Here is a 26,072-nt window from a genome sequence, read left to right as displayed (position 1 = left end):
AGAAAATAGCGGGGGGTGGCAGTAAAGTTTGAGAATTCTGCCAAAGGCTGATAGGAATTCCTTCCCCTGCACGCAGATTTATTTTTCTTAAGAGAGAAAATATTTTGTTTCTCTCTAAAGCTAAAAGCGTCCCAAAGGTTTTGGATACTGAGGCGGAATAAAAAATGCTATCTCTGAGTCTTCTCTTTTTCCTCCCCGGTCTATGCCGTGGAGATGGTCGTGCCCCCCTTTAGGGGCGGCCGGAGTTCTCGCGATGGGGGAAGGAGGAGGTGAGCCAGTAAGACTGTGGGGTATCACGGCGTGTTCCGTTCTCACAGCCGACGGGAGAGAACCTGGGAGGGCGGGATGCCTCTGTCTTATGTCCTAGCTCAGCCCCTTAGCTTTAGTTGCGAGTGTGGTAGCGCCTCCTTGTGCGTGGGGCTGGCAGTAGAGAGCCTCGATTCCGCTCCCTTGTTGGGCGCGCGTGGCAGGCCCTGGCAGTTGGGAGCGCATTCGGCCGTTAACGTTCCCGAAGCGGGTTGGGCTCGAGCCTTGGAGGTCGGCAGGCGAGCCCATGCCAATTAACTGTAAACTCCCGGCATCCTTTGAGCCTGTGGATCTTGATCCCCCAGTTACCTGCTGCGGGTCTCTGCAGCTGTCCATTGAAACCACCATCCATGTTCTCACCGCCCAAATCTTAGGTGCATCCCTTGATTATTAACTCGTTGACTTCGTTAAGGATGAGTTCTTGAAGGCAGAGACCTCCATTCTTTCAAAAAATATTAAGTGTTTTACTACATATGGAACACTACCTGAGGCCTTTTAATTATAGTGCTTTCTCTTATTTTTATTTCTATAAACACAGAGCTTATTTGTTTATATTTGTGTGTTGTCCCCGTCAGATTGTGAGCTCCCTGTGGACAGGGACGGCCTTTTGCCTTTTTTGTAATCCCAGCACTTTAAGAGGAATGCCTGGCACGTTTTAGATGCATTACTTATTGATACTTGTTTTCCTTTATTGTAAGTGATTAATAAATGCTTGTTAATCGATAGAATTAAAACTCGTAGTGACTGGCCTGATAATGTATTGGTGAAATGAAATGAAAATAAATCTTAGTTGGAGACAGTCTTGGGGCCATTATCTGCTGCGGGGAGATAACCAGTGCTGTTGACAAACCTGCCCTTTAAAGGGATTCAATTTTGAAATGTTTTAGGGTCAGTGTGGGTAGTTTTCATGTTTGTTACTTCGATATGGCCGAATAGTCTCATTAGTGGCATATTGCATCAAATTTATATTTTCAATGAATCCACAAATCAGTAATGAAATAGAAATCAAGTACCCAAATCAAGTATGATTTTTAGTTTGACATTTTGGGGTGTTTTTTGTTTAGCAAACATTTGAAAGGAGCTTTGGACTGGAAGGAGAATATTTGGGTCTTGGAAACTATGTGGTCAGTGTTCTCCTTGGAGCAACAGCAGTCCTTTATTTAAAAAATGTTTTTTATTATTTTCAATATGGTAGGTTTCTTTTGTAATTTTTTTTAAAAAATGAACTTGTGAAGGGATCGGTGGACTGATTTATCACCAGTTAACCAAAGACATCCTTAACAAAAAAAGATTAAGAAACTCTATTCTATAATTTGTCATCTCATGAGGAGCCTAAGAACTTCCCATGTGTCAGGCACTTTGTAAAGCTGCGTGAGAGTGATTGAGGGGTTTGTGCTCAAGCAAGAATGCCCTCCACTTCAGAAGCTGGGACATAAGATAAAGATTATAACAATGTCTGTTGAAGTGAAATGAAGTACACTTGGAAGCTTTTATGTGTTTCAATAAACACAGCTTCTCCAGGATCAGAGCAGGTAAGTCATATCCCTAAAAATTTAGTCATTAGAGTCACCCTAGGAGCTTCTGTTCACCAAGATGTCTTGAAGTCTAGGACACATTTGATCCATTTGTGAGTCTTAAAAGTTGCAGCACTACTGATGTGGCTCCACAGGCCTTCAATTCCCATCTTTCTACTAATAATTCAATAAAAAAAATTAGTTTCATTGCTCTCTTTTGTTTTTACATAGCGTATATTTTCCAGTGAATTCCTTTTTCCTACTCTTGGAGAGCCGTTTCTCTTAATAAAAAATGAGGAAAAGCAGTTCAGAACTAACCAATTTGTTGAAAAAAAGATAGTGTTATGTATGTGCAGGTTTGGGGAAGTACCTTCTCATTTCTCTTTTTTAGGGCCTCAAGCTTGGTCATTATAATTTCACAGTATTTAGAACCAATTGTTTTATTATTCTCTATTTCTAGTTGAGTGGTTTTTTTCCTGCCTCTATTTTAGAACTACATTATTTAGTAAATATTAATCCCCATTCTTTGCCGGGCACTATGCTAAGTTTTGGACATATAAGGAAAGACTAAGAATAACACCTACCCTATCATTGTCTAATAGGGGTGATAACTTGGAAATAATGATCAACAAGCAAGTTATAGATGGACTATAGGAAACAGTCAACAGATGGAGGGCACTAGAATTAAAAGAGATTGGGAAAGGCTTTCTTTAGAAGGTAAGCCTTTAGTTGGAACTTGAAGGAAGCCAGGGAAAGTAGGGGACAGAGATGAGTTCATAAGTCTTTTCATGATTCATGTTATCTAAGACTTTTGGTATACCATATAGAAATAACTATGATATATAAGTGCATGAGAGACTTATCTATTAATATGCTATCTATGAACTAACAAGGATGGGGAGCGAAGAGGAACATAAATCATTTGGCTAGCATTTTGTATCTGGAAAGATCAATAGTAAACATTATCCTCATATATATAAAAACATTTAATTTGATGGATTGATATAGTTAACAATTTTTTCCCTCCATGATTTAGAAGCCTTTGATTTTTTCATGTTGTGAACCATTTTTCTCAATGGTATAAAACTATGTTCTCTCAATCTTCTAATCTACTTCAGAAGAATGTGACAAAAAGATATATAATTTTAATAGAAAATTTTTATCATGTGATCCTTAGATATGGAATAGAGTACTACGTGAAATTTTGAGGATACCTCTGATTTGATATTGCATTACCTCTTAATTGATTTTTCTAATTCATGCTTCTCTTTTTTTTCAATTCATTCTATTACTATTATTTCCAGGGTTGTAGAAAGCAGGACAGCTCAACTACTGTTTGAATCTCTTCTAAATGCCAATGATATAGTAGATAGTAAATAAACTGAAATGAATCTTAGAAAATGGGACATAAATTTAAGAAATTAATTGACTAATCCTTATTTATCAAGTTTATTTTTTTATTAAGTTAATTTTCTTTTCCTTTCTTTTTTCTTTTTTTTTTTTTTGGGGGTGGGCAGTTATACCCAGGGTCACAAAGCTAGTAAGTGTTAAGTGTCTGAGATTGAATTTGAACTCAGGTCCCCTGACTTCATGGCTAATGCTCTATTCACTATACCATTTAGCTGCCTTTCAATCCTTATTATCAGTGATTTTTCACCTTAATGTCCAAATTTATGTGAAAGAATTAAAAAAGTATTAAGTGCTGTCTATGTATGATAAAAGTATCAGTTGGTTTTTTTTCCCAGATTGCTGGTATTTGACAATAATTATTAAATTGTCAGATTGTACTTGGACACTTTTCCTGCCTAGTGCTTTACTTATTTATCTGATAGTTGGATCATTATCAGTCTTTGTTAGTGTGTCAAAATATTGTTAGTTGATTATATATACCACTGTTGAACATTGATGCCAACTATCTGTAATACAGTGAAAAGGTGGATGTGTAAGGAAAGTGGGTACCACAGTAGTGACACAGAGAAAAACAGAGTTATTGATGGCAACACAGATCTATTAAAGTATGTAAGTTTGGGATGCTATTATTTAAAGTGAATTTATGATTTTTATTAATGTATATATATTTCACAGCTGGGATTCTTAAATTTTTTCCACTCACAACTCCTTTTTGCCTGAGAAATTTTTATGTGACCCTGAGTATATAGGTTTATAAAATAGATATACAAACCAAACATATAATAATAAATATAATTTCATAACCCCCCACATTCCTTAAAGAGACCCAGTTTAAGAAGCTGGGGTTTACAGAATCAATACCAAAGAAATTAAACCTCAAGATTCTCTATTGTCTGACCCCACCCTGCCTATTCAATATAATTTTTACTCATTAACAATGATTATGCAGGACAATCTTCTATCAAAACATAACACTTATTCCAAGTCTGTTCCTTATGCTATTCCCAACCTCTAGAATGCCCTTATTTGTTGAAATAAATTTCAACCATTTTTAATTTGAAGGTTCCATCTCTTGTTTTTTTAAAGAAAATGAACAAAATGTGTTGTGCTAATAATCTTCATCCTCCCTTATTCCCTGCCTTCCACATATATCCAATCCTTAACCCTACTTCTGCCTTTTTTACATCAATTCCTGAATTGGCATTTGCATGTAATTCTGTTATCCAAACTACCATAAATTTGTATTTAATCTCATTTTAGACTTCACTTTTTATTCCTCTCTGAGATTTTGGTTTGCTTCTTCCCTCCCCCCCAGGCAATTAGGGGTTAAGTGACTTGCCCAGGGTCCCAAGTTAGGCAGTGTTAAGTGTCTGAGGATAGATTTGAACTCAAGTCCTCCTGACTTCTGTCAGGGCTGATGCTCTATCCTCTGCACTACCTAACTGCCTCTGTTTTATTTTCTATAGTGGATGTTTCAAACCTGCTGTCTGTTTATGTCCCTAAAATCCACTGAGAAAGTAAGGTGTTTTTGGCATTAATTCTTCATTTTTCTATACCTATAACAATACACATACACACACACTCTCCCTCTTCCCCCTTCCTCTTCTCCCCCTCTCCTCTCTCTCTCTCTCTGTCTTTCTGTCTCTCTCTCTTTCCCTCTTTCTTCCCCCCTCCTCTCCTTCTCTTCACTGTCTTGTTCCCTTCCTCTTTCCTCTCCCTCCCTCTTGTTCTCTTTTCCTCTTTTCTTCCTCCTCTCCTTACCTCCCCTTTCTCTCTCCCTCCTCCCCCCTCTTCTTCCCTTCCTCCTTCATTTCCTCTCTCCCTTTCTCTCTCATCCCCCCTCCTCCTCTCTGTTTTGTTCCCTCCTTCCCACCTGTCTCTTCCTCCTCTCCCTTCCTCCTACCCCTTCTCTTTCTCTCGCTCTCCTCCCTTTCTTCTTACCTTCCTCTCTCCCTCTTTTTCTCTTCTCCCTATCTCTCCCCTCTTCCCTCCTCTCTGTCTTGCTCTGTCCCTCCTCTCTTCTTCCTCTTTTTGCACTATTTTCTGTAAGAATTAGATTGGTTCACAGCTCTTATCAGTTGGCTCTTTTTGCTAAAGCTAAGCTTTCTTGTCTCATAAAATGACATCTGAGGTCCTTTTCCATTGTAGAACTATAATTACATATCTAAACCCATCAAATTTTGCTCTAAGCCTGTCCAAATTTTCTTATTTCTATTTTAAAAGTTTTATTGGGGTTTTTTCTTGTTGTGACAGTCATCTTTTGATACAGCTCTTCATCCAGCTTTGAATCTTTTCTTGAATAAAAATACTGAAGTAAAACCAACTGATACAGTGACTGTCTAAAAGGGCAAGTCACTTGCATTCCAAAATCATCTACCTTTCTGTTGAGAAAAGGGGGAAGCATTTGTTATTTTATTATCTTTTCTCTGGGACTAAGATTAATCAAATAAGTTCCTTTAATTAGTTTAAATTCTAACAAGCTTTTTCACATGTAAGTTTATCCATAAATAGAAGCTACAAAACAAATACAAGATAACCTTGGATGGATAATATCATCTACCCAGTTACCTAGGTTTGTAACCTCTCAGTTAATTTTTCTCTTTGCCTCTCCCATACCCCATTAGTCATAAAGGTTTGCCATTTCTACCTTCATACCTTTTATTTGTCCTCCTTTTTACTCACACTACTACTTAAGATCTCTTTACCTTTTCCAGGTATTTCCTTCTTAATTAGTTCTCCTTTTTCTCCATCCTTTCCATAGCTGTCAAAATAACCCTCTTATGATAAAAGCCTGATTATGCCTTTCCCTCTTCAAAAAACTTCAGTAGTTCCCTGTAGCTTGAAGGATATTCTTTAACTTGTCATTTAAAATCTAAAATTTTGCTGCAACCAACCAATAAACTTTGTCTTTCAATCGCACTGGTCTGTCAGCTACTTTCTTTACTTAGATCTTCTATATATCTATACAAGCTGTGTTTCATATCTAGAGTATATAGTCTTCCCATTATCTGTCAGAATCCTTAGCTTTCTTTAAGATCCAACTTTGTACTCTTTCTTCCATAAAGTTGTCCCTGATTGCCAGATATTTTTGTACCCTACATTCTTTCTCCTCTGTTTTTCCTAGGGTATTTCTTTCCCTTCATTGATTTACTGATAAAAATTTTGAGGTCTTGGAATTTCTTTTTGCCTTTGTATCCCTAACACAATATATTTTATGTATTAAGTGCTTTACAAATGTATGATGAATTGGATTGAAATGGAATGCAAGACATCCATGTAAATTACTTTGAAAAGATGTTGCTATGCTAATTAGGAGTCAAACTACTCTTCTATTTCCTTGGACATAATGAATATATCATGCTTGATGTGCTGTAAGCATTCAGGTCATCATTGAGAACATTTACCTTACAAATAATGATTTGTTTCTTCCTGGACTAGCTATAAAATTTCACATGATTTGTGACTTTTTGTGGCTTGTAGTTAGTAAATGCTTTTAAAGCCTTAATTTGTATGTCCTTTATCATTATTTTGTTCTCCTTGTGCAACCATGATCAAATGAACTCTTTATTTTGATGACTTCTTCCCTTACACTTCCCTTGAAACTGAGATATTATTAAATTTATAAGAACACTTTGTTGATTATTCATATCTGAGGATTTTGTTTTGAGCTATAAATGCATGACATTAATGTTCTAAACCTGTATTTGTGTTTGTGGATATTGAAGAAATAATTTACCATCAAGATGTGAATAAACTGCCAGTAAAAGACACCTTTGGAGCAACAAAACAACCTTATGCTAGAAGAAGCAGATACTTATATTCAATTAGTATTGATTTTTTTTTCCAAGAGAATTTAATATTTTCTTAGTGAAATATATGATCTTTGTTTGAAATCCTACATTTGAAATTAGATTACAAAGCTGAATTGTGCTTTCTTTTAAAACCATCAAATAAAGGAGAAAGAATTTTTAAGTGTTTACCATGTATCAGGCATTATATTAAGCATTTGGGATAAAACTAGAAGATCACAAAATAGTTTTTGACCTCAAGGAGCGTATATTATAATAAAGAAAAGACAACTCTATACAAGGAAGCTAGAAGTGGAAAATGGAGGGAAGAGTAGGAACCAACGGTACATTGAGACTGCAACATATGATTAAACTCATATGATTAGAGTCCAGAGCTCCAGGAGAGGGAGACTTGAGTTTCAGAAAGAGTGGTAATGATAAATATTGAGTAGAAAAAAATAACTTTTCATTACAGATTTGGTAATCCTTTTTTGGGGGGCATGGGGGTGTGTTTCTCTCTAGGTACATTTGTAATCTCAGAATTACCTCAGGAAAGAAGATCGTCAGAACAAGATTTGCCTCCAAATATTGATGCTGGCAATTTGAAAAAAAGAAGTTGGAAGTTATTATTCCCTGGGATAGTTGGTGGGACACTAGTAGCTGTGTATGCAGTTGCTACTCCTTTTTTAACTCCAGCCCTTCGGAAAATTTGTTTGCCTTTTGTACCTGCAACTTCGAATCAGATTGAAAATGTTCTGAAGATGTTACGATGTAGAAGAGGATCCCTAGTAGATATTGGTAGTGGTGATGGTCGTATTGTAAGTTATACTTTGACATTACTGTGATTTGTAGGTTCCATTATTGTCAGTATCCCTAGTGCATTTTTTTTCTTTAAATTATTTGTTTTTAAAATTAACAACAGCCTGCCTTCTTTGCCTTGCACATAGTATCCCTCCACCAAATTAGAAAGAAAAACAAAATCCTTGTTAAAAACATGTATTGTCAAACAAAACAAATTGCTGCATTGGCCATGCTCAAAATATGTCTCTGTCCTCTGAATTCAACACTTCTTTTATTAGGTAGGTAGCATGTTTTATGAGCCCTTTAGGATAGTGGTTGGTCACTGTATTAATCAGTTTTAGTGTCTTTTAAAGTGCTTTTTCTTTATAATATTGTTGTTACTATATAAATTGTTATTTTGTTTTTTCTGATTTCACTCCACATCATTTCATATAAGGCTTCTCAAGATTCTTTGAAACCAATTCCCTTCCACAATTCAGTTAGCAAAATAATATTTCTTCACATTTATGTATCATAACTTTTTCAGCCATTCCCCAGTAGATTTCCTCATTGTAAATTGAGGCAGTTCCCCAATTTCTAATTCTTTCCTTCTAGAAAAAGAGTGGTTATAAATATTTTTGAACAAGTTTGTTTTACTTAAGATTAATTCTTCCCTTAATCTTTCCACCTTCTGATTCTATCTTCTTCCTTCTCTTCTTTCTATCCTCTTTCCCTGTTAAGTGAAGTGTCTATCTGCACCTGTTTATAGGAGAGTGAGATTCAAGTACTATCTGCTACCCATTCCCCATTCCTCCTTATTTATATAGATTTATATTTGTTTACTTCAGTTATGTGAAATAGAATTTTCTGTCCTTTTTCTCCTCTGAAATATTACTCTTCCGTTCCCTTTTCATTATTTTGTGATTATCAAGACATAACAGAACCTCTGTGAGGCCTTCTGTTTATAAACTCATAATGTTGATGGATTCAGAAGGGACACTTGCATTATCTCCTCACATTAGAATAAAAATAATTTTATCTTTTTTATAAAAAGGCCCTTATAGTTGTTATATTTAGCTTTTTGTGTTTTTTTTTGATTCTTATGCTTATACTTCAAAGTTTTTCTGCAGTTCTAGGCTTTTTATTGGGATGTGGAAGTCTCCTCTTTGATTAAAGGTTCATTTCCTAGTTTTATCTCCAGTAGTATTTTAGTTTTGCTGCGTAAATTATTCTTGGTTGTAAGCTTTCTCAGATAGCCAGGTCCTCTGTTCCTTTTTAGTAGTGGTTGCTAATTTGTGTGTGATCTTGACTATAGTTCCTCAGCACTTGAATTCTTTATTTCTAACTGTCTGCAATATTTTTGATCTGGAAGCTCAGGATTTTGATCATAATGTTCTTGGGAATTTTCATTTTAGCATTTCTTTCAGGAGGTGACTATTAGATTCTTAACATTTTCAGTTTGCTTTAAGAGAGTTGGGCAGTTTTCTTTTTTTGATTTGATTTAATTTTTTTTTTATAATAAATTTTATTTTATTTAATAATAACTTCGCATTGACAGAATCCATGCCAGGATAATTTCTACACGACATTATCCCTTGCAATCACTTATGTTTCGTTTTTTCCCCTCCCTCCCTCCCCCCCCCCCCCCAGGATGGCAAGCAGTCCTATATATGCTAAACATGTTGCAGTATATCCTAGATACAATACATATTTGCAGAACCAAACAGTTCTCTTGTTGCACAGGGAGAATTGGATTCAGAAGGTAAAAATAACTCGGGAAGAAAATCAAAAATGCAAATAGTTCACATTCATTTCCCAGTATTCCTTCTTTGGGTGTAGCTGTTTCTGTCCATCATTTCTCCAATGAAACTCAGTTAAGTCTCTTTGTCAGAGAAATCCACTTCCATCAGAATACATCCTCATACAATATCGTTGTCGAAGTGTATAATGATCTCCTGGTTCTGCTCATCTCACTTAGCATCAGTCCATGTAGGTCTCTCCAAGCCTCTCTGTATTCATCCTGCTGCTCATTCCTTACAGAGCAATAATATTCCATAACATTCATATACCACAATTTACCCAGCCATTCTCCAATTGATGGGCATCCATTCATTTTCCAGTTTCTAGCCACTACAAACAGGGCTGCTACAAACATTTTGGCACATACAGGTCCCCTTCCCTTTTTTAGTATCTCTTTGGGTATAAGCCCAATAGAAACACTGTTGGATCAAAGGGTATGCACAGTTTGATAACTTTTTGGCATAATTCCAGATCGCTCTCCAGAATGGCTGGATTCGTTCACAACTCCACCAACAATGCATCAATGTCCCCGTTTTCCCGCATCCCCTCCAACATTCATCATTGTTTTTTCCTGTCATCTTAGCCAATCTGACAGGAGTGTAGTGATATCTCAGAGTTGTCTTAATTTGCATTTCTCTGATCAATAGTGATTTGGAACACTCTTTCATGTGAGTGGTAATAGTTTCAATTTCTTCATCTGAAAATTGTCTGTTCATATCCTTTGACCATTTATCAATTGGAGAATGGCTTGATTTTTTATAAATTTGAGTCAGTTCTCTATATATTTTGGAAATGAGGCCTTTATCAGAACCTTTAATTGTAAAGATGTTTTCCCAGTTAGTTACTTCCCTACTAATCTTGTTTGCATTCGTTCTGTTTGTACAAAGGCTTTTTAATTTGATATAATCAAAATTTTCTATTTTGTGATTGGTAATGGTCTCTAGTTCATCTTTGGTCACAAATTTCTTTCTCCTCCACAAGTCTGAGAGATAAACTATCCTATGTTCCTCTAATTTATTTATAATCTCGTTCTTTATGCCTAGGTCATGGACCCATTTTGATCTTATCTTGGTATGTGGTGTTAAGTGTGGGTCCTTGCCTAATTTCTGCCATACTAATTTCCAGTTATCCCAGCAGTTTTTATCAAATAATGAAATCTTATCCCAAAATTTAGAATCTTTGGGTTTGTCAAACACTAGATTGCTTTGATTTAATTTTTTGAAATATAATGTCTAGGCTCTTTTTGGGGAAAGGTCTTGATTTTCAGGTAGCCTAAGCATTCTTAATTTATCTTTTCTTGCTCTATTTTCCAGGTGAGCTATTTTTCAATAAGATACCTTCATTTTTCTTCTATTTTTCAATCTTTTTATTTTTTATTTTATTTTATTGTTATCTCATGGAGAAATTACTTTTTATTTTGTTCATTCTAATTTGGGGGAATTTGTTGCTTGAGCAAAATTATATATCTCTTGTGCCAAGCTGTTGATTCTTTTCCGGGTCTTCCAAGGCTTACATTTCTTTTCCATTTTTAAAGTAGTGCCTTTATTTCTTTGTAAATGGTCTTTTCCATTTTAAAAATAATGCCTTTATTTCTTTTTATTTATGAACTCTTCCCCTTCCTCTAAACCCTCCCCGCACCCCAATTCTTTCTTCATCTCTTCCAGGAATTCTAGTTGAATTTATACCCAAGCAATGTTTTGCCTTGAGGCTTTGCTTATATATGTCTTGGGATTATCTTCTTTTGTGTTTGTATCATAAATACCTGTCTGTCTCTTTCTCTCTGTCTCTGTCTCTCTCTCTGTCTCTTTCTCTCTCTCTCTCTCTCCCCCTCTTTTTTTTTTTGGAGGCAATTGGGGTTAGGTGACTTGCCCAGGGTCATACAGCTAGAACGTGTGAAGTGTCTGAAGCCAGATTTGAACTCTGGTCTTCCTGGCTTCAGGGCTGATCCTCTATCCACTGAGTCACCTAGCTGCCCCATAACTACTTGTCTCAATAATTTCTCATGGTGATATTGTTTTTTTGTTTGTTTATTATTCTAGCCAACTTCCTAATATCACATTTTATAGAGGCCAGATCTATCCACTTCTAGAAGAAATGTTAGAGCTGTTCCTTTTACTTTTTCCTTTCAGTTATTTCAGGATCTCAGGGCAAACTCAGAATGGAGACCTACTAGCATTCATTACTCCCAAAGTGGTCTGATTCAAGGCAAAAACTGATTGATGTCATCCTAGGCTGAATTTCACAAATTCCTAATCTGGATTTGGATTTGATTAACATATATATGAGCTTGCCCTGGCTGAAATTCTAGGCTTTAGTTTCTAGCAGCCATCTGGAAAGATCTGTTGGTTCAGAGTGACAAATCCGGGCTTCCTTTTAGTTTGGAATGTCTACCCTGGTTATTTCCCTGAAGACTTTAAATCTGACTGGAGGTTGTAACCTAGGCCCTGCTCTACTTCTGCTTAGCTATTGCTTGCTATTAAACTTGCTTCTTGTTGGGATCAGAGCCTAGGTCTGAGACTGCACCTAGGAGAATGCTATCCCTGGCACAGGACACTTCCTAGATTTGTTCTGTATCTCTGACCTCAATTTGAGTAGTAACAGAAGTACCATTTGTTAGCTATTCTTATGTCCTGCACAAGCTGGGACCTTTTATTTCCCTAATACACAGCTTCTCCCTGCACTGGAATGCTCCATGTTGGCATTCCTGGCTAGATCTGTGGTTTGAATAAGTATCTTATTTCTTTAAATTTTTAATATTTATTTTAGAAAAATGTTTTTATAGGTCATCGTCATATAAAAAGAATACAAGACTAAATTAGTATTTGATATTAGAAGGCACAATTGTTAAATTATGCAATTTTAGGAAATCATCAGTTCATTATAATACATATATCCATATTTTTATAGAATATTTTCATGGTGCTTTGAGGGGAAAGTGGGAGGAAGCAAACAACAATGGACCATTTATCTTTTCTTAGACTTTCAATAATTTTCCCTCATCTGGAAGACAGCTGACAACAGAAAAAGTCAATAAATGTGCCTCTGTCTGCCAAATGGCCATCACTAAATTATGCTTTTTGTCTTATATAGAGGTGTTAAAACAGATGGTCGGAGCAACACTTTGCGTAAGTACAAAGTGCAAAGTGCAGTTCCAGATTAAAATGTAATTAGGAGTTATTTAACAAAAGTACAATAGAACATAGATAATGTTAATGTGGAGTTTTCTAAAATCAGTATGTGAGTTACATAGATTTCCATTATGGTTTAGTTACTATTGTTTCTATTTGGCTTTGATATCACTAGCTTAGTTTGTCTAAAACTGGTACCATTTGCAGGCCATAATTCAGACCATCATGTGTAAATTCGAAGCAACAGGCTACATTGAAGGAGTAATAGCTGTAATAGAAGAAAGGGGAAGACAGAACTATGCAAAGCAGACAGAAAACACAAAAGATAATTTAGAAGCAAATTATTTGTTCATATTCCAATCACTATGAACATCAGGATGCATTAGATATTGTGATTATTGAGATAATGATGAACATGAATAATCAAGAAAAGATTGATCTATTCAGCGTACTTCTAAAGAATGGGAACAGTAACCATGTTACAATAAGGACAAAGTTAAGTGATCAGGTTATCAGTTTAAAATATTCTTATATATATTTTAATGGAATTCCATAAATAGATTTTCATTAAGATGATTAAAATTTAAAAGTTTTAGATCCTATAACTTAATTTAATCCCCCCTTCTTTGCCTTCCTCCCCAGGAGAATTCTTATAGGTAGAACATTCTGTGCCTTGAGCCTTGACAATGATGGACAAATTTAGTTAAACATGGAAAAGAACATTTATCTGTTAGTATTTGAAAATTACATGATAAAATATCTGGCAAAAAAAGTACCTCTGCCTGCTGTGAAGACGTTCTCTTCTTAGTTAACACCTCTGTTTCTCTCTCTGCCAGGATTTTGTTACTCGGAAGTCAGTCTTTCTAGCAAAAGCTGATTTCTACAGTGCCAACAATAAACTTCCTTTTTTGCCACCTAAAACTTTTCCGGTTCGTGAATTCTTTCATGAAGAACCTGTGCTGACTAGAAAGGGGATTCTCCTAACTCTCTGTATTGCCACTAACCTCGTCAAATACATTCCACTTTTAGAAACTAATTTTGAGAAAGTTTTTCTCATTGATTTTGTTTTACTTCTTATCCTGGCTCTAATTTGTCATCTCGCAAAACATTTTTGTTATTTTTGATTCCATATTCTCATTTAAATTTCTCACAGACATCTCCACTTTGTTAATTTTTATTATTTTGTCTTGATCTGTGCTAACTAATGGCATATTTGTCTTTATTGATATAATGTCCATCTTTTTTCATTTTGTTTATTTTTACTGTTATTAGGTACTCTTATTGCTCCCATTGTTTATGTCTCTCTTTAATATGTAAAGATCCACATTTGTTTTCAGTACTGTTGCTATTTACTTAGTGATCTTGACTTTTGTTTGTTATTCTTCCCTTTTGGAATCTATATTTTAATCCTTTTAATACATAATATTTATTTGTTGCAATGGAAGTGTTTTTCCTCTGTTTTCTTAATTCTTTGAATCTTTTTTTTCTTTTGTGAGAGGCTATTTTATAGAGACTTTTTGATTACCTCCTTATTTTCAATTCATTATCTCCCCATTTTTATTTTGAACTTTTTTGTATCTATTCTTGTGGAAAGTACTGGGGAACAGAATTCCCATATAATCTCTCCCTCTTCTATCTTGCCAGAAGTGACCATTTGCCTCAACACTCTTCTATCCTTTTTTTTTTACTTGATTTTAAAGTTTGAATATTATTGTCATGTCACAAAAATGATGTAATATTAACAGCTAATTATTCAAAGTATTCATGTTATTGAAGAGTAAATTCTAGAAGTTAGTTCCAAGTTCTGCAGAATTTTGACAAATTATCTACTGTTTCCTATTTGCCATATCAATGAGTTCCACTATAAATATTGTGGAAAACACCTGTATGGCAGCCTTTTTGATAACTAAGGTGAGATGCATATAATCCATGGAAGATAACAACATCCTACAGAATCTAGTTATATTTTTATTTACATTTAGCATCATACCTTTGAAAACATATCTTTTAGCAATGTCTTAAACTTAGTGGATACTCACATAATAGTAATTAATTGATTTATGATCATCATTACAGTGAGTTAGATTAGAAAATATTTTGGTTTTTAGGCTTAGAATAATTTGTTGATTTTCTTCTTGTGTTTGAGTAAGTGCTCGTTTGTTTTCTGTAGGTCATTGCTGCTGCAAAAGAAGGATTCAGAGCTGTTGGTTATGAGTTAAATCCTTGGCTAGTTTGGTATTCCAGGTATCGTGCTTGGAGAGAAGGTGTCCATGATGTTGCAAAATTTTATATTTCAGATTTATGGAAGGTAGGTATATAGAAAGCAGATAGAGCTTATGGAAGCTATGTATTGATATAATGGTTTAATTTAATAATTTAAACTTGTAAAATATAATACAGTAGGTGTTAAAGCAAGGGGAAAACCTATGGAAAGTAACAGATTTAAAAAGTAAGGCAAAAATAAAATAGTATTATAATCATTGTTCATTTTACCTTCTGAATTTTTTAGCAGATGAAATTTAGCTAGTATTTACACATTAGTTGTTCAATTAAGTCTCCTTAAAGTATGAATCAAAATTTTACTTTGTAAGAAATCATGTGAATTCTAAGTATTGATTTACAGTTAAACTATCAATCTCTACTGCACAGTGACAGTAAAGTCTAATCTCAAGTAGTAGTCTTAAAAATTGTAATTAAGGTTTTTAACTCTCAGACATTTCTGGCAAATATTTGACTTTTTATTTAAAAAACTTATTTTTTATTTTGAAAAATGATTATTAAATTATTATGTATTTCAAAAAGTAACTTATTTACCTGAGGCAAATTTCATACAACACAAATGAATTTTCTTGAGTAGGTATTTGTTACAGAAAACTTTTTTCTTGAATAAAGTTTTCAAGTCATAACTTCTGGAGCTTGATTGGTTATATTAATGATGAGTTTCAATGAAACAGTATAGTTTTGCTTATATTTTAATTCTAATGTATACCTATGTGCCAATCTTTTAATAGAACTTAGCAAAGATTTTCCTGAACTTCCTCTGCTAAACCATTTTTCTGTTTTTCTATTTGAATATCATTTCAATGTTATATAATAATCTAATAGTGTAAGAAAGGAGATAATAGAATTTCAAGAAGAGCACAGTGATTTGGAAAAAAACTAGACCCTGAATTTTCTATTAGCTTATTTGCATAGATCATTTTGATAAAATAATAAAATGAAGTTGCTACAATTTTCATTCCACTTTATTTCCATCATTTGGTCAGTTAACAAATGCTTATTTATGAGAAATGAGAAATGAGAGAAACAAAGTTTCTGGCATTGTGTTGGGAATTGGGAATACATATAGAATCATAAAGACAAAATTTGTCTACTAAGGTCTTACATTCTAATGGGAGAAAATAGTACATAAAAAGAAGCCAAAAAAAAGGTTTTTGGGAGAGAGTGGAGGGAGGAAAGAAGGTATTTGGTACTTAGGCATGATAAAAACTCCTAGAGAAATGAGTTAGCCTGCTTTATTAGAGGAGCCTATCATAAAATAAATCCTCAAAGGACAAAGAGTTTCCAGTGCATGAAATAGTCCAGGGGTGGAGTGAGCTTCTGTTATAAAAAGGTTATTATGGATAGTCTCGTGGAGATGAATTAGTAGTTTAGATTGGAAAGGGAAGAGTTTTATTATTATTGGTGTTATTATGCCACAGTTCTCTTTTATTGTCCTGACTCAGTTTCCCTAAATTGTCCTGCCTGGGTTTGCCTAATTGTTTTGCCTCAGTTTATAATTGTTCTGCTCAATCATGCAAAACCCCCCTCCCTCTTAATCAGAATATTTGATGAGGATAAAAGATCTTATATTTTAGAATATCAGAATGCCTTTCCCTATCCCAAGCTATTAGAATATCAAATACTGTCTTATCAAGATGCTTCTCCCCATCTCCATGGTGCCTCCCTTCATTATATCATTCCATCTTTGGTGGCTCAACCCACTCTGTCAGAGTCTCATTCCCACTCTCAGCACCCTGACTCAGCCTCTGCCTCAGCCTTTCCCCTGAGTCTGAGCCACGTGTATATATGTCATTGAGAACTCATATTGTGTGCTGTATTCTGTTTGGTCCCAGTAAATCTCTCCCTTTTAAATAAATTATTAAATACTCTCTAATCTCTATCTTGCCTCAGTTTCTCCAGCAAATGTCAGGGTCACCACCACCATCACTAGCACCATTTTCATTATTTCTAGTAGTGAATGAAGAAGAAAGTTTTTCTGCTGTTTTTCTATATGTTCTTTTCATTTAATGGTTTTTCTAAGCAGTTGTCTTAGATAATCATAGATTTAGAACTAGAAGGGACATTGTAGGCTAACTGGTCCAAATCCTGCATTTATAAAGGCTTTATTTATATTATTTTCTTTTAAAAATGAGTATTAGTTTCCACAGAGTCTTCCCTCCCCCCATATATAGCTTTACTATAACAAATAAATATAGCCAAGCAAAGCAAATTAATCAATTGTTTTTGTATGAAAATGAGGATCCTCCTTTCTCCCTCCATTTCATTCTAAAATGAGGAAGTGAGGACTAGAGAGAATAAGTGATTTATTTAAAGTCATTATGGTAATGTGTCAGAGTCAAGATTCCCATCTTTTGACTTAAAACTCAGGACTTCTTTCACCACACCAAGCTTCTTATTCTGTTTATGTTCCTTCTCAATGTTATTTGGCAATGTTAGAAATGTTGGCTACATATTTGTGTTACCCAGCTTTAAGCCATCCTCAGATAGGGGCTCTGCATTCATGAAAATACACAGGGGAATGGTGGCCATTTTGATTCTGTTGGAGAGGACTGAGAAGAGAATCTGATACTCTTTTCTTTCTGTAATTTTAAAGAAAACTGCCTTTGTAAATTGGCCTTCTTCTTGGCTATCAAAATTGTCACTAGGTGATATGGACAGGGCATTGCAGTAAGAATCAGGAGATGTAGTTTTCTGCCCCTTACTAGCTGTGTGACTTTTGGCACCCTTATTGAGTCTTGATCTTCTTCTATTGAAGTGGGTTGGAGTCCCTTTAAGAAACTGTATTTCCTATTGATCTGTGATTCCTTTCAGATTTCCAGCCCCTCCTGGCTGAGGCATATCCTCCCCAGACAAGTTATCTTTCCAAGATGCCAGAGCCTTTGATTCAAAAAAGCATCCCTTTGAATTCCAATAGGAGATCCAGCCTTGTCCCAGCCCCCATTCTGACTTATTTGGGCTGTCCAGCCCTCACTGGTTCTGATCTGCTCGCTGTCCCAGCCCCCACTAAGACAATCAATATTAAATCAATTAAATCAAAATTAAATCAATATTAAAAAGCCAAACAAAAATCCTCTCTTTGCAGAAGTTCCAAACATGCCAGCTCCATGCTTGGGAATGCCAAGGGCCTCTGTCCAATGGAATATTCTTTTCCAGTATTATTCTCTCTTTATCTTTACCTATTTTCCTAGTCAAACTTTGTGCCTCTTTGTCAGGGCCTCTCTGTCAGGATTTCTAACCTTACTCCCCATTCCTATAATAAACCTCTGAACAATCTAGATTTTCAGGTCTTGCCGCCAGAAGGGAGTCCCCAAAACTTCCTACCCCTGTGCCGAATCCCAAGGGTTGAAGGGGAGCTAAACCTCTCCATTCAGTTCCCTGAACCCCTAACCTGCCACTATATCTTATCATTTAACTCCCTGACCACAAGAAACCTTACTCTCATTTTGGTTCCCTAAATCTAAACCTTATCAATATGATTACATTTCTTGTATACAGGGTTGTTGTGAAGATCAAATGAAATAATACATGTGAGAACATTTTGCCACTATAAAGTTGCTCTATGAATAAACTGTTATTAACCTGTTTCCATGAACATTTATTTAACATATTAAAATGTCTCAAATTAATCTATAAAACTTTTTTCCCCTCTTTTTCTTAGGTTAGTTTTTCACAGTATACAAATGTAGTTATTTTTGGAGTACCTCAGATGGTAAGTTTGGTTCTCTTATTTTCTTTTTTTTCCAGTGTGACAGCTTTGAAAAGATGTTAATTTCTGTATTTACTTTGATATATGAAATGACCAACCACAGATTTTTAGTATCCATTGATGTTCAATTCACTGGTTCTATAAAATAACAAATTTTGCGTCAAGGTATCAAAAATTTAAAAGTAAAAGATGATGTAAAATTAAACACCTATTACAGAATAAAAATTTCAGTTATTTAAGCCTCAAAGTTTCCAGTTTGAATATTACTTCAAGAAATACTATTTATTTAATATAGTTCATATTTGCCATGGTATGACCACTTTTGTACCACTTAACTTGAAAAAGTTAATGGACTGAGTATTTGAAATTGATAATTCTTCAGATTTTTTAGTGAGATAATTTTTAGGGCAGATAAGCATTGACTATTTTCAGTTTATTTCTGTAGAATGATTTCTCAAAGGACAGAGTATTGAACTTTGTCAAAAATGAAAGTGCTGAATTAGTATGTAGGTAGTCAGTCTCATAAAAATCTTAAGCCTTTGGAAATACTTTTCATGTAATTGTTGGTTTAAAGAGCCTGAGAGAAATATTTTTTTTTAGTGAAATTGTATAGTTATTTGAGACACTACTATTCAAGTAGTATTTTTAAAAATAATTTAAAAAAAGATATTTTTTGGTACGCTAGTAGTTCAACTAGACTATTTTATGTTTTTTCAAATGTTGGTAACTTTTATTATCTGATTCATTCTTAATTTATGTAATAAGCCAATGCATTTCTTTTGTTTTATTTTAAATATTAAATTAATACTATTGAAAGGATTATATTTGAAGGAATTGAGTTTATGTATAATATGTAGTAGGGTAAAAATAGAACTTAGACATCATTAAATTTTGACATTGAACAACTAAAAAGTAACAGGTATTACTATTGTATTTAGTCTGAATTAATTCTCTGCTATAGAATTTTCATAGCATATTTATTGTTAATTGTGACTTTTGAGTCTTCCAAAGAGGACTGATTATTTTAGTGAGATAAACAATTTTAATTTTGTTAACAGTACTTTTAAGACATCCAAAATGCATTTATATTTTTGTTGATTTTAAAATTTATATTTAAAGTTTATATTAACTGAAAATTGCTATATGCTATCTGGAATGGTGAAATTTGTAATGGTAGATTTATTACAATCATCAACCATATTCCAGGAGAGGGCAGTAGAGGTCTTTGCTATAGTCCTCATTTCATGTTGAGAGTACATGGTTTTTGGGTTTTTGATGAGAACTCTGTTGTGTTTTGAGGAGCTAGTCACTCAGAGGATATTAAAGTATCTTTGATTTGCTTGGTGTTCTGACATCATTGTTGATTTCATTCATACAAGCATCTTTAATTGAAAATTTTGTCATTTAGGATTTATAAAATATAAATAAGTAATTGAAGGTAAAAATAAGTAATTGAAGGACCATATGACACGTAAGAACAGAAATTCAGCTAACTTTTGATAATCTCTGCTGGTTGAAGCAATACAAATAACACCCAAACATAATATGAAATATTGAATAATATGAAACATTGTTTCTCTTTGATTTGGGGGAATATTTTAAATGATATTTCTGAGAAATACCACATTAATATTCATCATTTTATTTTGTTTATCTGAAGGCAATGTGGTACAGGGGGAAAAAATTGGGGATTTGGGTTGTAGGCGGCCACTATTTAACTGTCTAACTTTGGGCAAATTCTGAGCTTTATTTTCTTTAATTAACCAAGAACTTATTAGGCATCTAGTGTGTGTCATTTGGAGACTATATGTAGCACAGTAGATAGAGGCCAGTCTGGGGTTAGAAAGTCTTATCTTCCCGAGTTCAAATCTGGCCTCAGATACCGATTGTCTTTGGGATCACAGACAAGTCCCTCATTCCTCTTTGCCTCAGTTTCCTCATTTGTAAAATGAATGGAAAAAGAAAATGGAAAACCACTTACAGTATCTTTGCCAAGAAAACTCCAAATGGGATCACAGAGAGACAGACAGTACTGGAAAGACTAAACCAGTCCCTGTGGTAGGGGTGGGTAGGCATACAAAGACTAAGGTGAGATGGTCTCTGGCCTCAATCAACAAGCATTTATTAAGCTTTTCCCATGGTCTAGTCACTGGGCTAAGTGCTAGTTAACAAAAAAGAAAATAGTCTCTGCCTTCAAGGAGTTTACATTCTAATGGGGGAGACAGCTTGTCCATAGATGATACCTACAGAATAAATAGAGTAGGCAAAAGGTGCCTTAGATGAAAAAACACTCACAGGAGAGCCTAAGAAAGGCCTTCTGCAGAAGGTGGTGGCTTAAAGTGGTTCTTAAAGAAAGCCAGAGATTCTCCCAAGTTAGGGTGGAGAGCCTTCTAGGTACGGGGGACAATCTCTGGAAAGACATAGAGGAGACACGGAATGGACACTATGGAGAAACTGCAATAAGGCCAGTCTAGCTGCATGATACCATGAGGGAAGGGCAATATGACATGGAAAGCTTGGAAGAGCTTTAAATATAAAATAGAAAAGTTTATATTTTATCCTAAAGGAAATGGCAAGTCACTGGAACTTATTGAGAGAATGGCTTGGTCAGACCAATACTTTAGGAAAATATTTTGAAAACTAGAGAATGAAGTGGAATGAGAGATAGTTGAGGCAGGAAGTCTAGTCAGAAGGTTACTGCAGATAATGCAAGGGAGAGGGGATGAGGGTCTGACCTCAGGTGTTGGTGCTGCTGTATATTTGAGAGAGTTGGGGAATGGTTGGTTATGAGACAGAAGTTGGGTATATGAGTGGTTGTGAATATGTGTGAGAAGAGAGAGTGGTGCCCCTGATTGTAAGAGAATCCTTTGGGAAGAGAGGTGAGTTTGGGTTGGAGGATCAGGAGTTATATTTTGGATATGTTGTGTTTGAAATGCATTCAGGCCACGCAGTCTAAAATATCCAGTAGGTTTAAGTATGGAACTAGAGAGACAATGCATACATATTTAGTTAGCCCAAATATTGGAATATAAAAGCACATGAAAAGCAAATAAGGTAACCTTGGAGGGGAAAGCACTAATTGTAAAAGATTTTTAAGGGACTTGACTATAATATTCCAAAATTTTGATATTAAGACTTTTGTATATACTCTTGATTGCCAGGGAAGCTGACCTACTTTTGGTCCTAGGTGGCAAAGGAAAATCAGATATTAATATTTTCTTGCGGGTTATTTACACATGGATGATTAGTACTTGTTTTTTCTAAATCGTTTTTCATGGAGAGTTCTAACATGGAGAGTTGTAAAGCATCTTAGAGGAGAATCAAGATGAAGAAACAGATTAAATAACCTGCCCCAAATCAAACAACTATTTAGTATAGAATAGAGCTCCTGTCCAGAGCTTCCAAATCTCTATTATTGTTTGTCTGGAGATTATGTTTTTTGTACCTTAAATCAAGAAACATGGCTTGTCTATGGATATTTCTTTATACAAAACTTAATGAAAAATCTTTTTTTTTTTTTTTTTGAAAACAGACTTTTCTAAAAATTCTGGATGTATGTTCTCTCTGACTATTCTACTTTCAGTAACTAATTTCTAAGCAGTACTCAGTATTAGAGATCATCTTAACATTTAAATAAAAATGTATCTAACATAACAAACTTAGGAATCAATGTCAGAGTATATTGCATTAACAGCAAAATAAATAATCTCATAAAAGATTTAACTTTTGGAAAACAAACTAGCAGCCAAAGTCACAGTGTCTTACAGTAAATAGACGACTTTTTCTTCTTTTTTTTTTTAGGTCACTAAGTTTTATTATTTAAATGAATGACCAGTTAAAATGTTGACCAAATTTTAGCCAAGCAGTGTAATAGATTTTTCTGTTTAACATGTAAACTCCATAAAAATGAGCACTGGCTTGAAGTGATTGAAGAAAATACAACTTATCAATATTTGTGATATAAAAACTTTTATCTAAATATTCAATATTTATTCTTATTAACAATTTCCTGGTGAGGCCAATTAATCTTGAGATTTCTTTGAACTATTCAACTTACATTATTTGAAATTTTAAAGATGTAATTGGACTTTGATGACTTTGCCTCATTTTCAATCTGTAATTGTATGAATACTTTTGAATTTCATTAAGCAGATGTGCCACATCATTGCTTCTCTTTGTGTATAATATCAAGAATTAGATTTGTTGCATATTTATATGCAATTTAGTTAGCTAATTTCTTATGATTGAAATAACTCCTTTCATTTTCAAGTTTATCTTGACTCGGAACAAGACACAAAGTCATTTTTTGAAATAAAAGAAAGTGGAAAAAATTAAAAGAATAATAATATGGCTAACTTTATAATTATCCTTTTTATGAACAAAATTACCATATAAATCCTTGATGTTTTGGTAAAACATCATATAATACTGCATCCTTCTTTGAATTTCACTTATTTCAAAAGTGGGATCAGCATTCTTTTTTACAGGTAGACTTATTTTGTGATTGAAGAAAATACAACTTATCAATATTTGTGATATAAAAACTTTTATCTAAATATTCAATATTTATTCTTATTAACAATTTCCTGGTGAGGCCAATTAATCTTGAGATTTCTTTGAACTATTCAACTTACATTATTTGAAATTTTAAAGATGTAATTGGACTTTGATGACTTTGCCTCATTTTCAATCTGTAATTGTATGAATACTTTTGAATTTCATTAAGCAGATGTGCCACATCATTGCTTCTCTTTGTGTATAATATCAAGAATTAGATTTGTTGCATATTTATATGCAATTTAGTTAGCTAATTTCTTATGATTGAAATAACTCCTTTCATTTTCAAGTTTATCTTGACTCGGAACAAGACACAAAGTCATTTTTTGAAATAAAAGAAAGTGGAAAAAATTAAAAGAATAATAATATGGGTAACTTTATAATTATCCTTTTTATGAACAAAATTACCATATAAATCCTTGATGTTTTGGTAAAACATCATATAATACTGCATCCTTCTTTGAATTTCACTTATTTCAAAAGTGGGATCAGCATTCTTTTTTACAGGTAGACTTATTTTGTTATTTAAGAAAATATCTTAAACATATTCTTTAACTACTTTTTTTAAAAATAAGTTCCTATCATTGGCTTAACATCTTTGTTTCCTTCATTCTTGATCTTAAGAATAATATTAATATTTGAACTTACTACAGATATGACTAATGTAGTCTTTATCAAACTAATTTAGAATGGACTGTAGGTAGGTAAAACGAGTTCTATAGAAAAATCTTTAGAGATGAATTGTAGACTTTGCTTATATTTACATATTGTTATAAGGTTATTCTTTTTAATGTAATGACTGTCATAGAAATAAATATTTTAGGGACAAAAATAAATATTAAGCATGTTATTTATACATGGGAATAATTATGTTAACTTTTATAATAAGCATTTTTTAGAACAAATTAACTTGTGTTTTATAGAATAATGAGAAAAATACTACTTTTTGCATTTTTTGAATATTTTTAAAAATGTACAATTTCATCACTATTTATATTTCTTCTATTGATGAAGACCATAGACCACCTATACCTATATAGTTTTTGTGAATTTTTATGGCTGACAAAGTTCATTACCTAATGACTGTCATTTGTTAATCATCTCTTGTTTACGTTAATAATGATAAGTTAGATGATCAGTTGATATCTGACTAGAATTCTGATGACATTCTTCCTTGATAATTGCACCCTCTCATTTCCTATGTATATTAAGGTTGGTTTTTTTTTTTTTTTTTTAATGAGCATACTTCCAAAGACTGAGTCTTATGCCTCTTTTAAAGATAGGATAATGGAATTGAGCTACTTTTAGTCTAGAAAGAATTTTAAGGACTTCTTAATTTTCATTGATATGTTTTACACTTAATATCATTTTCAATTTTGAATATATTCTTCCTTCCCCATTTTTGTGAACCATTTCTGTAACAAACAATGAAAAGTAAACCAGGGGAAAAAATGGTTCAGTATGGCATATGGAATATTTTCTGCCCACAGGCTTGTATCTGTAGGCATTTTCTTATTTCTTCTACTCAAATCTTGGTCATTTTAATTATATAGCTTTCAATTTGTCTTTTTTCATTTTTACCATTACATGAATCATGTATATTGTTTTTTTGTTATTTTATTCTGCTTCAATATGTCTTCCCTTCTGAAATTTTCATTTTCATTATTTCTTATAGTATAGTAACAGTCTATTTTACATTAATATTCTACAATTTAAATATTTCCTTATAAATGAATATCCTGAATAAAACAATTTTTTAGTTAATTGTATTTGAAATATTGATAGGCAAATGATTTAAAGCTATTTGCATTGTAAATGTAGTCAAAGTTAGAGCCCAGTATATATATAAATTATCTAATAATAATAAATATATTTTATTTATAAATTATAACCATGTAAACAACAATAATAAAATATAATAAATTAAATTAAAAATAAATAAGTTATATATTAAATATATATTTTGTTAAATTGGCACATTTTATAATTGATATTTTAAAGACAGGATAGTCACTGCTAATACTTAGTTTTATGTATTTTAATGAATTATTTTATACTTTGTATATGTGTGGCCTGAAGTGATCTCTTTCACAAAAATGTGATGATTTTCTGACTAAAGAAGAAAACTGCAGCAATTTTCTAGAATTATAAAATGCATAAGGAATTTCTAAACAGATATAAAACCTAGCTTGCTTCTTTATCAGTTATTGTTTTATTCTCTACAGATGCTACAGTTGGAGAAGAAACTTCAGCTAGAATTAGAAGATGATGCCAGAGTTATTGCTTGCCGATTTCCTTTTCCACACTGGAACCCAGATCATGTTACAGGAGAGGGGATAGATACTGTATGGGCATATGATTCTAAGACTTTTAAAGGAAGTAAAAAGAGCTGCCCTAAACCTATGCCAAATGTGCATCCAATTGAAGGTTTTGTTTAAAGCAGAGTTCTTGATTGTTTCTGGTATAAAGTACATTTACATCTAATGCTTTTGTAATTTACTTACGAAACTATACCTTAATAAAAACTCACATTTTAAAAAATGGATCCATTTCTGTGGAATGGATTAAGAAATGGTTTTCTTTTAAGAGGGCAAGGGGAAAAGAAATTAAGTGGATTATGAATGTATAATGAAAGAGTACCTAAAATGGGTTTACTGTAAAATTATGCACTTGAATTCTCAGTAAATATGAATTAGTGGTGATGATTTTCATGGAAAGAACAAGACCATCGTTAAGAACTAATGATCCTTTTCAAAGATTTTTTTAAAAAATATAAATGTAAATTCTTGTAACGAGACAC

At 33.5% G+C, this 26,072-nt stretch overlaps 1 protein-coding gene across 3 annotated transcripts; it reads left to right on the top strand.

Annotated features, from left to right (window-relative positions):
- Positions 1-180: 180 nt before the first annotated feature.
- On the top strand, positions 181-25,813 carry ATPSCKMT (ATP synthase c subunit lysine N-methyltransferase). 3 transcript variants are annotated; one of them, XM_051969843.1, is made up of 5 exons: positions 181-269; positions 7,541-7,836; positions 14,897-15,034; positions 18,668-18,718; positions 25,498-25,813. In XM_051969843.1, exons 1-5 carry the CDS (start codon positions 203-205, stop codon positions 25,708-25,710), a joined length of 765 nt encoding a protein of 254 aa, XP_051825803.1. In that variant the 5' UTR covers positions 181-202; the 3' UTR covers positions 25,711-25,813. The 3 variants fall into 3 exon arrangements, with proteins under 3 accessions (XP_051825803.1, XP_051825802.1, XP_051825805.1); XM_051969842.1 differs by lacking the exon at positions 181-269 and adding an exon at positions 298-680; XM_051969845.1 differs by lacking the exon at positions 181-269 and adding an exon at positions 589-1,838.
- The last annotated feature ends 259 nt before the right edge of the window (positions 25,814-26,072 follow it).

The sequence above is a fragment of the Antechinus flavipes genome, chromosome 1 (assembly GCF_016432865.1).
Source record: "Antechinus flavipes isolate AdamAnt ecotype Samford, QLD, Australia chromosome 1, AdamAnt_v2, whole genome shotgun sequence".
Classification (NCBI taxonomy): domain Eukaryota; kingdom Metazoa; phylum Chordata; class Mammalia; order Dasyuromorphia; family Dasyuridae; genus Antechinus; species Antechinus flavipes.
This window is presented reverse-complemented; position numbering and strand designations above follow the sequence as displayed.

What these genes read in the sequence shown, in the direction of transcription:
- ATPSCKMT (XM_051969842.1), top strand. Translation starts at nt 554, where the DNA reads ATGCCAATTAACTGTAAACTCCCGGCATCCTTTGAGCCTGTGGATCTT. An exon ending in TCTCACCGCCCAAATCTTAG is followed by an intron (nt 681 to 7,540) that starts GTGCATCCCTTG and finishes GTTTCTCTCTAG; the next exon opens with GTACATTTGTAATCTCAGAA. An exon ending in TTTTTGGAGTACCTCAGATG is followed by an intron (nt 18,719 to 25,497) that starts GTAAGTTTGGTT and finishes TATTCTCTACAG; the next exon opens with ATGCTACAGTTGGAGAAGAA.